This window comes from Carcharodon carcharias, chromosome 6 (assembly GCF_017639515.1).
Source record: "Carcharodon carcharias isolate sCarCar2 chromosome 6, sCarCar2.pri, whole genome shotgun sequence".
NCBI classification, from domain to species: Eukaryota; Metazoa; Chordata; class Chondrichthyes; order Lamniformes; family Lamnidae; genus Carcharodon; species Carcharodon carcharias.
The window spans coordinates 94,121,355-94,135,053 of NC_054472.1; the positions used below are offsets into that span (position 1 = coordinate 94,121,355).

The 13,699-nt window shown below is 40.6% G+C and overlaps 1 protein-coding gene across 11 annotated transcripts in view; it reads left to right on the top strand.

Moving 5' to 3' along the window:
- The first annotated feature begins 433 nt into the window (after positions 1 to 433).
- Positions 434 to 13,699, top strand: part of unm_hu7910 (un-named hu7910) — a 238,752-nt gene continuing 225,486 nt past the window's right edge. For 10 of the 11 annotated variants that reach the window (XM_041189895.1, XM_041189898.1, XM_041189900.1 and 7 more), the window contains exon 1: positions 434 to 659. In XM_041189895.1, the coding sequence (XP_041045829.1) occupies positions 602 to 659 (58 nt within the window). In that variant the 5' untranslated portion in view covers positions 434 to 601. The remainder of the gene's footprint in view (positions 660 to 13,699) is intronic. The other variant, XM_041189907.1, reaches the window with a different exon arrangement.

The window sequence follows — 13,699 nt, forward strand, 5'->3', positions numbered from 1 at the left end:
ATAAATGAATAAAAAATAAACAATTTTGTGAATCCTGGAATTCCCTAGCTTACACCACTGTGTGTGCACAATGTGCTACAGGACTGCGATGATTCAATGGGAAGGGCCAGTGCCATCCCCACCTTCTCAGAGAAACTAGGGTTGGGCAGTAAATGTGTCCTGGTACTATCACCTCAATTTAAGACACAAATTGACTTCTTAGCACTCAGCTGCAGAATAGAGGCTGCCACCAGGCCGCAGCCAGCCGCACTTCTCGCGAGACTTTGCTGCTTCCATGTTGCCACGTTCGCTCGGCGCGTACGCTGCACTTCAACCGAACCTGATGGAAACGGCAGCCCCGCCCCCTTCAGTCGGAGGGGCGGATCATTTCGCCGGCTGTCCAACAGAAATCAGGGCCTGTCTTGGGAAGGAGGCCGCTGATTGCTGTTGGTGTGCTGTCAATCAAACAGGTTGTGAGTCAGGTTGGGTTGTGACTGTGCCACCGGGCTCGGGCGGTGGAAATTGGGATTCAGGCTGTGAGCAGCGAGTGTGAGGTGGGCTGTGATATTTCTGATTCTGTCTCCGCCGCCTCGATTTACGAAACGTTTTAAGCGAGCGAACCATGACTTCGAAGAACAAGGCTGGCAGTAGCAGGTCCAACACCTCGGGATCCAGAAAAGGTTAGAGACCCCGGTGGCGAGATGAGTAGAGAGGGCTCCGGCTGAGCCACCAGCCCTGCTTCAGGAGAGCAGGGATCGGTTACCGCGCCGGGGGAATGCAGCCTTGTTAGTGAGCGCGATTTTTATTTTGCATGTTTTAAAATGCACCTTTTACCGTTTAACCGCGTGTTGGATGCACCTTGTGTTTGAGGGATCATCGCTTTTCGTGCAAGATTTGCACCGGGTCTCAGTCAGATCGTCATACGCCGCCTCTTTTCAGAGGTCAAAGACAAATCTCTGCTCTGCTTTTATACCAGCGTTTTAATTAAAAAGGCATTTTCTGCAGTACCTAACTCTCTTGCAGGATGTCAAACATTTTGTACAGTGGGGACGAGATGGTTGGATCTGTACACCGATGTGTATCTCCGTTATTTTTCCTTCATAGACTGGTTACAGCTCAGAAGGAGGCCATTCATCCCATTGTATCCGTGTCGGTTCTCTGCAAGAACGGTTTAGCGAGTCCCTCTCCCCCGCCCTTTCCCTGTAGACCTGACATTTTTTTTCTCTTCAGTTAATTATCCAATTCTCTTTTGAAAGGCACCATTGGGCCTCCACCCCACATTCAGGTAGTGCATTCCAGATCCGAACCATTCATTGCATAAAAAAAGTTTTTTCTCCTGTTATCTTTGGTTCCTTTACTGCTCTCCTTACATTGCTGTCCTCTGGTCGTTGATACTTCTTCCAATGGGAATGTTTCTCTCTATCTACTCATCCAGACCCTTCAGGATTGTGAACATCTCAATCAAATCTCAAGTTAACCCTCTCTATCGAGAACAGCCCCAGCTTCTCCAGTCTGCCCTCATAACTGAAGCCTCTCATCCCTGGAACCATTCTCCTACATCATTTCTAAACCCCCTCTAATGCCTTCACATCCTTTCTAAAGTATGGTGCCAGACATTGGAGACGATGCTCCATTTGAGACTGAACCAGTGTTTTAGGAAGGTTCATCATAACTTCCTTGCTTTTGTATGTTATGCCTCTACTTATTTTCTTATAAACTATTACATAAAATAAGAACATACTATATATAGTTATAACAGTTGAAATTCCATGTTGCATTCAGCTGTTGTGCTGACTGGAAGAGTACATGGGTATAGTTTCATCTGCCAGATGTGGGATTATAACATGTACAGTCCAGATGGTAACTTCAAAGCGCATCAGTGGGATTCAGAAATTGTTTACTTCTGTGCACAAGTATTGGGTGTTGCTTGATCTTAAACAATTTAATGTCCATTTCTTTGAAGGCACAAGTTCTGTGATATAGCTGAGAAAACTCACTTTGAATGAATGGGAAGTGTTACCTGAATGCTGTTTATATGGTACGATTCCTGTGTTGGCTGGGGAAGTGAATTTGGCTACAGATGAAGTGGATGGGAGTACTTAAATATGCTGTCAGTATGGACTTTTGATATGGTTCACACAAGTGATTAGTAAAAATTAGAACACGTGAAACTGGAGGAAACCTCAGGACATAATTTAAAGTTTTTAAAAGGATTTAAAATTGATTGGAGAAAGAGATTAGGGATAAAGGGAATTTACTAATTGATGAAATGTGAGAAACCATTTTTCTCCAGTAATCTGTACTCTGACCTTGTTTTTTTTCATATATAGAACAGTACCGTATGTAGGAGGAAGCAGAAAGTCACAAAGGAACAGCTTAAGTGAGTGAGCAGAACTGGCAATTGGAGTTGAATGTGGGGAAGTGAGAGATTTAGATCCAAGGAGAACAATTCAGAATATTGGCCAAATCATAAGAAGCTAGAAACTGGATAAGCAGAAGCTGGTATGCAGATTACTTAAAAAGTTAGCAGACAGGTGCAAAAAACAATTTGAAGGGGTAAATACAATGTTGGCATTTACCCCGGGGACTGGAATTGCTTGAGTAAATTAGTGACCATACTGTGGTCAACTTATTGAGTTGTTTTAAGAATGCCATGCAAGGAGCCCATTGTGATTGCTGTCTGTCCTGCAAGAGCTCGTAATTTACAAGTGACTATCCTTCTAGGGTGTAGGTGAAAAAACAAAACAAAAACAGAATTACCTGGAAAAACTCAGCAGGTCTGGCAGAATCGGCGGATTCTGTTTTTCAGTTCTGTCGAAGGGTCATGAGGACTCGAAACGTCAACTCTTTTCTTCTCTGCCGATGCTGCCAGACCTGCTGAGTTTTTCCAGGTAATTCTGTTTTTGTTTTGGATTTCCAGCATCCGCAGTTTTTTTGTTTTTATCTCTAGGGTGTAGGTGAGTTGGTTCTTGTTTGTATCTGGTTTGTTAATGTTGGCTGAGATTGTTCATAGTTTATTTGGGGATAGTTCCAGCTGGCTAAGTGGGAAGTTTACTGTGTGGCTTAAGCTTCAGCAGTACTCGTGAACAGGCTTGATTAATGGAGACCAGGCAGGTTCTCTGAACTTTGCTAAGGAGAGAGTAATGTACTCTATGTTGAGCCAACAGAAGCTGTTGAGGATTTCTCAATTTGGAGTTTGTGGCTTTTTAACAGGGAATTAAGATCAACACCATTTGGAAAGTTCAAAGAAAAATAAATGAAAATACTGAATCTACAACTTGCACTTGTTCCTGTAGTACCCAGTTCTATCATCTGAATTGCTAGATAAACTTATTGGCATAAAAGAAGCCTTGAAGGTGTCAAAGTTGCACTTTTTAAAAAAAATGTTAAATTCTAGTTGCAGCAATTATAAATGTTATTAGTTCTACACAGGCTTGTAATTTGTTGAATCATCCATTCTTCCCATTTAATTCTCTGAGCAACTTAAATAACTGTAAGTAGTGCTTCAGGAAAATGATCCGCCTATGAACATTTCTGCTTACCCTATTAGATAATATAGTGAATTCCAGGCGATTTGATTAAGATTTTTTTAAAAACTTACATTTTCACCCCCTCAGATTGTGCAATTTTTTAGCATTTTGGTGGTAAACCATGTAAACTATATTCAATTACTTGCTTTAGCTCCACTGTAATCAGGTCGAGTGACAAATATTTGTATAGTCTGAGAGCACTGGCATCTGGGTGTTTGATCTCTCTACTTATAGTCACAACTTTTAATGACATTATCAAGCAGATATATTTATTATTCACCAGAGACATACAGCTAACTCTTTAATGTTCATTTTATTAATTAGTTTTAATGAAAGTCTTCACATGTTGCAGCTCTGTTGGGGAAGGAAAGCATTTTTGATTCATCTGTTCTGCCCCACCCCCACTGCATAGCATGTGACAGTCAAGTTATTTAGAATTTCACGAAGATACCCACATTCTGATGCTGTTCTTTATTTATTTTCCATCTCCTCTTCCTCTACCTTTTTTCTTCTGAGGATATCAGCAGACATTTTTATTGCCGTCATATCATAGCTGAATCTTCTTTAATTTTCTGTAAATGCGGTACTCCTGTTGCACAATCAATTCCTGCATAGGCTCTGTATACACCAGTAGATGTGCTAGGTGTATAACATTGAAGGTCATGTTCCTGTCCTGTCTTGAATTTTCCTTTATCTCTAGGTTTGATGTATAATCTACATTAGTGATTTGGATGAAGGACTGAATGTATGTTAGCTACATGACACTAAGATAAATAGCAAAGTAATTTGTCAAGAGGAGGTAGAAAGTCTGCAAAGGAGTCTAGACAGGTTAAATGAGTAGACAAAATTTGGGAAGTGGAATATAATGTAGGAAAATGTGAACTTGCCCATTTTAAATGGAGAGCGTTTGCAGTACTTGGTGGTACAGAGGGACCTGGGTGGCCTGGTACATGAATTACAAAGTTAGAATACATATACAGCAAGTGATTAGGAAGGCAAATGGAATATTTGTTTATTAGAAGGTGAATGGAATATAAAAGCAGGAATGTTTTACTGCAGCTGTACAGGGCCTTGGTGAGACCGCATCTAGATACTGTATTCAGTTTTGGTGGTCTTATTTGGGAAAAAAAAACACATTATGTTAGAAGCAGTACAGAGAAGGTTAACTCGACTCGTTCCTAGGATGAAGGGTTATCCTAAGAAAAAAGGTTGAATAGGTTGGGGCTGTACCCATTGGAGCTCAGAAGAATAAGATCCTGAGGGAACTTGATACGGTAGATGCTGGGAAGATGTTTCCACCTGTGGGGGAAACTAGAGCTAGTGGAAAAAGTTTTTAATAAGAGGCCTCTCTTAAGACTGAGACGAGGGTAATTTTTTTTTTGTGGAATATGTGGAATTCTCTTCCTGAGTGAGCTGTGGAGGCAGAGTCATTGAATTTATTCAAGACAGAATTTGACAGATTTTTGATAGATAAGGGCGACGAGGGTTATGGGAGGCAGACAGGAAAGTGGAATTGAGACCAGAACCACATCTTGTTGAGTGGCGGTGCAGGCTCAAAGGGCCGAATGGCCTACTTCTGGCCTTAAGTCCTATGTTTTTGGAAGTTCCTGATTTTAGCCAGGTGTGATATGAGGAATGATAAGCTGTTAAACCTTAATCTGCATTTAAAAAAAAAACTATTTAATGGAGCGTGGGCACCACTAGCTCGGTCAGAATTTATTATCCATCCCTAATTGCCCTTGATAAGGGCAATTTCTACCCTAATAAAGATTTTGATGGCTGTTCATGAACCGAACACTGTCTTATTAAATTCTGAATGTCAGTGAGTTCCAGGCTGCAAGATTTTGTTTGTGATTGCCTGTGGTGGAGTATTCTCATGGGTATGGTGCGGGTGTGCTTGGATATTGGGACTGAATATTTCATGTGTGTAGGATTGAAATACTTTGACCTTCTGTGCCTGTACTAAAAATGCCTTCTGTAGGCTAGCTTGAGGGGTGCTGGTTAGATTAGTGAGCTAGTGTGTGGTTCAGAAAAATGCCAACAGTGTGGGGTTTGATCTCTGATCCGGTTGAGATAGCCTTGGGGCCTGCTTTCTTGCCCTGCCCCGTAGTAAAACCATGGCATAAGCCATGATTCAGCAACCCTCCAATAATCAGGAATGCTACCTGGAGAATAGAAGTTGGTTAGCTTTGTGGCTCACTTTACAAACTTAAATGAAATTGAATTTTGTAAGTTAAAAATTTGGGTGTTTGATAAAAGTGAAATAGATGAAGACACATACTGAATATAATACCACTATTGTTCCATAAAACTCTGGGTAAAGAAGAAGTTTCTCCTTTTTTAAAAAACTTGCCTTTTGAATATCCTTCAAAATGAAGGACCTTAGTGTTGGGAACTGTGACATATTTGCCAATTTGTGAACACTATCGAACAGAGTCTGGTTTAATGCAGTTAGCATGGTAGAACTTCCCAACTTTGTGCGTCAAAATTTGAGCCTGGGGTGAAGAGCATCATGTCTTTCCCTTTTAATTTGACAAGTATAGGAGTCTTTCTTATTAGTTTCTTAAACAGGTTAAAACTGGTGGTTCTTTTGTTGAGAATTAATTTCCACACCTACAGGCACAAATTAGAGCATTATTCTTGCTTAATCTAATGTGGAATAGATAGTAGTAGTAGTAGTAGTAAAGTAAATTTGTGTACCATATCTAGCCTGATTACATGGCATAGAGTAAGGGGTTTACTTTTTTCTGTGCTATAATGTTACATAGGCAAAAAGCAATAAAAAGCAATGACTACATATTACACACAGCATGTAGTTTGCCTATGTTCAAGCTAATAACACATCATCTCAACTCCAGGATGAGTTATCTGGATGTCTGAAGCGTTTAACTGACAATTTTCCTATGCATTGGGAGAAACATGTAATGTTGAGAATTATGCACTATAAATTATAATATTTATGCATTGGAGCAACATCTTACCTGCTGCTTCCAGTCAGTTCATGAATGGAATCCCTGTGATCATGTTTCTGTGCTGGTTCCCCAGGACAAATATTTTTGAACATTTTTCTTTTATATTTAAGCAGTTTGTGGAAAAAAAATTGTCCCTGGTTTCAAGCTAATAGAAGCAATAGCTGAAGGAAAACGTGCATCATTTGAGAGATGATTTCCTTGTCAAATACATGGTGGCAACTATTTCAATTATTTATGGAGTTGGCCACTTGATTACTGTAGCATAAGTTAAAATTTCATGAATTTTCCTTTTTTAACAATACAAACTGCCATAGGAACTATACATATTTAAATTGGCTTGTAAGTAAAAAGCAATAGTAAATTATCTTTTTTCAAAATTGGAATGATGTGCGTTATTTTAGTGTGTTATTGTAGATCCTACTTCATTAATGTTCATTTCTGTGTTATAGTAGGAATATGCACTGTGAACATGATAGCTATTGGTTTGCTGTGTGGAGAATTCAATTGGGTCATCAAGTCACTTACCAATATGGGGCAGGATAGTATATAATATTGAGCTGTTCCTGACTAATGAAGGTAATAATTTCCATGGCTTTTTAGGTAGTTTGTGAAATAAGTTTATTCCTGTTCCATATCCGAATATCTTCCAGGGTTATATATTAAATCATTCCATCTGGACTGCATATCAGAACTGAAGTTATCTTATTGTAAAGGACTTCACTGAGAATACAAAATTCTGAAATAAGAAAATGCTGGATATATACAGCAGTCCATCAGCATAGATAGAGGAAGGACTGATTTAGGATGTTCATTTTCACATTAATATTGAGATTTTCTCAGCTAGTCATTTGGGAAAGATAAGAAAAATGTTCTTAATTTGTTCAGAGGTATGCCTGTATAATCAGTTGAAAGGCAAAGTGAATCCAGGGAATATGTGAAATGCATAGTCACTTGGTTTTAGTTAAATTGAATGTGCTGACCAGCTGCGTTTCATCGTTTTTCCTTGTTCCTATTCCCGTTACCCCCCCCACTCCTCCGCTCCTGCTTTTAAGAAATGTTGAATCTTGTTCTGACTTAAGCAGGCCCAAAACTGGTGGGAAGGTAAACAAATGTCTCCTTTTTGTAAGGATATGACCCATTTTGGAAAAGGAATTGGAAAGATATACCCAAATTTAAATTTAGCGATTAACAAAAGAACAAACTTTTATATTGAAATTGTACGGTCAGATGTGGTACATAGAAATGGTCGAAAGATTTCAATTTGCCACTTGAGTATTGTCTCAGCTAGCCTCTTTTTGATACAGAATTGTGCTTTAATAAGGTTCTATTCATATTCCCTGCAGAGGTAGGTAAAGTGCTTCTTGGTTGGTCAGTTGACCTTTGTACCTAAATTTCCACATTGCTTCATATTAGCATCATCGAATCGTAGAAATTTACAATTGCTAAAGGATACATTCAACTCAATGCACCAGTGTTTGCTCTTTATAAGAGCACCCTAAAACTAGTTCCTGCATATTGCTCTTTCCTCACAGCCCTCTACTTCAAATATTTATCCAGATTTTCTTTAAAAGATACAATGGCCTTTCTTAGACACTCTTCTCCCCCCCCCCCCCAAAAAAGGAACATAGGACTTAGGAGCAGGAGTAGGCCATTTGGCCTTTTGAACCTGCTCCACCATTCAATTAGATCATGGCTGATCTGGTGGTCTCATTTCACTTTCCTTTCTGTCCCCATAACCCTTGGTAATGGTTTGAAATCGGTGAATCCCTTCACTGACTTCCACAATGCAAAGAAAGTCTTTCCCTATTCATTCGATCAAAAATCCTTAATTTAAAAATATTTGCTTGACCACCTCTGTTCAATACCAGTGGTCTCATGACCTTGGTATAGCTCCCTGCATTGGGCAGTCCTGTCTTCCTCTACCGCCCTGAGAATGTGTCCCACTTTCTTCTTCTTCCCCAAGTATTAAAATCATAGTATCTTTGCCAATCAGCCCATTCTGCCTATGTCAACTCTTTGAAAAGGTTATTCGATTAGTGTCACTTCCCTGCTCTTTCCCTGTAGTCCTGCAGATTGCTTCTTTAGTACATCCTATTCCCTTTGGAAAACTTTTGAATTGGCTCCTATCATCATGTCCAGTAGCACATTCCAGATCATAACAAAAATTATCTGATATGGCGAGTAACTCACCTCTTGACTCCCCCAAAGCCTGTCCACCATCTACAAGGCACAAGTCAGGACTGTGATAGAATAATCCCCACTTGCCTGGAAGAGTGCAACTCCTACAACAATTGAGCTTGACACCATCCAGTACAAAGCAGCTCGCTTGATTGGTACCCCTTCCACAAACATTCATTCCCTCCATCACAGATGAGCAGTGACAGCAACGTGTACCATCTACAAGCTGCATTGCAGAAACTCACCAAGACTCCTTAGCATCTTCCAAACCTGCGACCATAACATCTAGAAGGACAAGGGCAGCAGATATATGGGAACACTACCACCTAGAAGTTCTGCTCCAAGCCACTCACCATTCCTGACTTGGAAATATATTGCTATTCCTTCACTATTGCTGGGTTAAAATCCTGGAATTCCCTCCCTAACAGCACTGGGTGTACCTACACCACATGGACTGCAGTGGTTCAAGAAGGCAGCTCACCACCACCTTCCCGAGGGCAACTGGGAATGGGCAATAAATGCTGGCCTAACCAGTGACTCCCACATCCCGTAAATAAATAACTAATAAAATAAATTCTGGCTCTTTTGCCAATTATTTTGAATCACTATCCTTTGGTTATTGAGCCTTCTGCCAGTGGAAACAGTTTCTCTCAATCTATCCTCGTTGGAACTCTGAATTAATTTTGAACACTTCTTTTAAATCTCCCCTTAACCTCCTCTGTTCTAAGGGAGCAATTCCAGTTTATCTAGTCTCCTCACATAGCTATAAAAACATATTTCTTATGCTCTTCTGTTCTTAGTCCTGGTATCATTCTAATAAATTTCCTTTACGCTCTCTCTAATATAGATGGTGGAAAGCTGAGACCCCAGTACAGATCCACAAGGAATATGTCACATGCTGCCACCAGTCCCTTTATCTCTCCTCTTTGTCTCCTGCCTCCCAACTAATCACCGACTTATGCCAAATAATTATTTCCAATATAACACAGTACAGGTGATTTCTATTCCAAAGTTTTCAAGCCTGGCTTTTCCAACCAAAGGAACTGTCACATAACTAAGATCTCCAGTTTTGGTGAGGTACAGACCTTACTGATCAGTATAACTTATTGCTGAACTGTCATTTTGAATTCATAACCAAGTGATTGGACATGAATTTCTAATGCTACATATATTCTCTCTTTCAAAAAATCATAATTTATAAAGTTGCTTTTAAAAATCCTTTAGCTTGTAATGTTATGGTTAAGCCTACCAGCAATTCCTTCAACGTCAATGTTATGTAACTTGTACTTTTTAAACATCTGTCATTCCCATTTTATCTATAAAGTGCCTGCTTTTCTCTTGATACCACTGAGCGTTGTTTGGCACAGCTGACTTTTTACAATCTCAAACTAGAAAGGTAGGGGTAAAAGTTAATTGGCCCTTGTAGTTTCTTTCAGAAAGATGGGAAATATTAATTGAGATTAGGAATTTGGTTGTGTTCAGTGTCTTGCCAGTTGTAATTTTTTTTCTCTAGGATGTGTAAGCCTTTTAAGAGTTAGGTATTTTCTTTTAATGTTTTGCAGAAACCTTTGGGCATATCTTGTTTTGGAGACTTTTATTTTTGAATGAGTTCCTATAGGGAAATGAAATATTTGCTTGAGGTATTTTCTGTATCAAGCACTCCCAGTTCATGGCATGGATAAGTTGGTCTGAGCAAACCGTACCCCCCCCACCTGATCTTAATCCCAGAAAAGCACCAAACTGTTGCATAAATATAGTATTTTCTGACCCTCTCAATTGATTTGTAGTCCCTCAGCTTCTTGTGAGACTAAAATCTGGGTAGTTTTGTGATGTGGGCTTTAAACAGTGCTCAGTAGAATTGGATGAGAGTGTCCAATGTCTCCTCTCCCCCCCACCATAACAAGCAGTGGGGCAACTTTTCATTTCAAGAGTTTTGGCTAGATTCAAGCCCAGGTCGGGGTGAAAGACAAGCAGGCAGGCCATTGTAGAGCTTATCTCACTAAAAGGCAAATATCCACAAGCTAGAAAAATTGAAGGATCATGTGAAAGTGTATTAAAGACTTGATATTCTGTTTGTGTATCAAGGGGGCAACACATTACACGCTCTTGGTTGTACTATGATTTAATATTGCGCAAATTGAGTCAGCTCTGAATATGGAATTGACCGATGTCACTGAAACTGAGAATCAATCGGCCCAGATCTTCCGATCGGGATTGGAAAGCCTGTTTCTGACCCTGACCAGACAAAAGTGCATGCTTCCACTGATTTCTCTGACTGATCTTCCGATGGAGGATCCTTCATGTTGACTCAGTGCAGCAAACCTCAAGGTAGCAGTGCAGAGAATCCGAGCAGAAGCCATGCCATTTTTTACGGCTCTAGCTGCTGTATTTTGGTAAGTAATGAGTTTAAATGTCTCAAATCTGCTTTGAAAACAGCTACGGAGAGAAGTTAAGGGGGTACATCAGGTCAGTTGGTGAAGGGGTGGAGTGGCAGCTGGGTGAGGAGGGAAATTGGGTCAGGTCACGGTTTGGAGGGAGTTGGATGGCGGGGGCTGGTCAGCTCAGGGCTTGAGGGGGATAACTTGTTTGCGGGTGGGGTGGGGGATCAGGGGTGGCATTTATTGGGGAGGGCACAGTGTGAGTGATTGGGGGGGATCAGATGTATAGTTACCCAGGCGTTTGGCTAGGATTTTTTTCTCCTGTCTTAACATTTCTTGGGTAACTTCTCTGGTAAGTAAGTCGTAACTGTTCGAAGTCTCTGACTGTAACTCTGAGTTGGAACTTCTCAGAGGCTCCCAGGGAGCAGGGGAATTGTCCATCAGAAGTTCAGACTTTCTGAGCAATTCCCATGTAGTCATTGTGTCAGGACATCTGAGGGGTCCAACGATTCAGAGACTGTAAGATCTGGGTCAGTGATGGCAGACCAGATTTGTAATAATCATGATTCCACTGTTCAATGTATGTACATTGGCTACAGTATCGTGACCTGCTCACAGAAGCATATGATATTGGACTATATATTGCACAACAAAATGAAAGTGGTTTAATTTGCTTGCCTCCTGAGCCGAAATGTGAAAACGGCTCTAAAATTAAGAGATTGTCGCGTGAGCCTAAATGTTTTGTGCAATCTACAGATAAAAATATCATAACTCATTTGAATCCAGTTAAATTTTCTTGATGCCGCTAGAGATTAGATTTCTTTATATTGAAAGTTGAAAAATAACTGGCTGCAAACTTTCAGTATTAAGAGAGTATTTTTCTCCTTGTTTAATCTGCTAAAGCAAAACCAATGTGCATTTTTTTAAACATACTATTACTTTGACCTTAATTTTCTTTATTTCTGCATCAATTCCACAAATATTAAAATCTTGGTAGATATGACTAGCAGAAATATACTTGAAGGAACTATTTTCCTGATTAAACCTCATACCTTAATGCGAAGATGATTAAAGGGAAATGCCAGGCTCTGAATGACTTCTTGTTTAACCACCAGTCCACTACTGGTTTCTGGCAGGAATTACTGTCAGTCCGTTCAGAGAAAGAAAAGCTTCAAAGTGAATGTTTCCATTTAACCAAGAGCTGAGTACAGAGTGATTTTTTTTTGTGAGCAATTTTTTGTCAGCATAAGAATATAAGGAATAGGAGCAAGAATAGGCTATATAGCCCCTCAAGCCTGCTGCACCATTAAATAAAATCATGGCTGATGTGATCTTGGCCTCAACTTCATTTTCCTGCCTATTCCCCATAACCCTTGTCTATTTCAGCCTTTAATATATTGGGTGTAAATGGGAATCGGGGAAAAACTCTCTGTTGGTTGGAGTCATAGCTAGCACAAAGGAAGATAGTTGTGGTTGTTGGAGGTCAATCATCTCAGCTCCAGGACATCACTGCAGGAGTTCCTCAGGCAGTGCCCTAGGCTCAACCATCTTCTGTTGCTTCATCAGTGACCTTCCTTCCATCATAAGTGAACATCCCCACTTCTGACCTTATGATTGCACAATGTTCAGCACCACTCATAACTCCTCAAATCTGAAGCAGTCCATGTCCAAATGCAGCAAGACCTGGACAATATCCAGGCTTGGGCTGACAAGTGGCAAGTAGCATTCATGCCATACTAGTGCCAGGCAATGACCATCTCCAACAAGAGATAATCTAACCATCGCCCCTTGATGTTCAGTGGCATACCATCACTGAATCTTCCACTATCAACATCCTGGGGTTACCATTGACCAGAAACTGAACTGAACTAACCATAAAATACTGTGGCTACAAGAGCAGGTCAGAGGCGAGGAATCCTGCAGCGAGTAACCCACCTCCTGACTCCCCAAAGTCTGTCCACCATCTACAATGCACAAGTCAGGAGCGTGATGGAATGCTCCCCACTTGCCTGGATGAGTGCAGCTCCATCAGCACTCCAGAAACTTCACACCATCCAGGATAAAGCAGCCCATTTGTTTGGCATTCCATCCACAAACATTCACTAGCTCCATCACTGACACAGTAGCAGCAGTGATTACCATCTACAAGATGCACTGCAGGAACAACCTCACCAAGCTTCCTTAGACAGCACCTTCCAAACCCACGACCACCCCATCTTAGAAGGACAAGGGCAGCAGACATGAGAACACTGCCACCTGCAAGTTCCCCTCCAAACCATTCACCATCCTGACTTAGAAATATATAGCCGTTCCTTCACTGTTGCTGGGTCAAAACCCTGGAACACTCTCCTTAACAGCACTGTGGGTGTACTTAAACCATATAGATTCCAGTGGTTGAAGAAGGCAGCTCCCCAGTGCCTTCTTGAGGTCAATTTGGAATGGGTAATAAATGCTGATCTAGCCAGTTATGCCCTCATCTCATGAATGAATAAAAAAAAATTCATTGACTTGCCTTTCATAACTCTGGGTTAGAGAATTTCAAAGATTCCCAACCCTGAGAAATTCTTCCTTATCTCCATCTTAAACGGGCAACCCCTTATTTTGAAACTTTGTCCCCTAGTTCTAGATTCCACACTACGGGAAATGTTCTCTGAGCATCTAC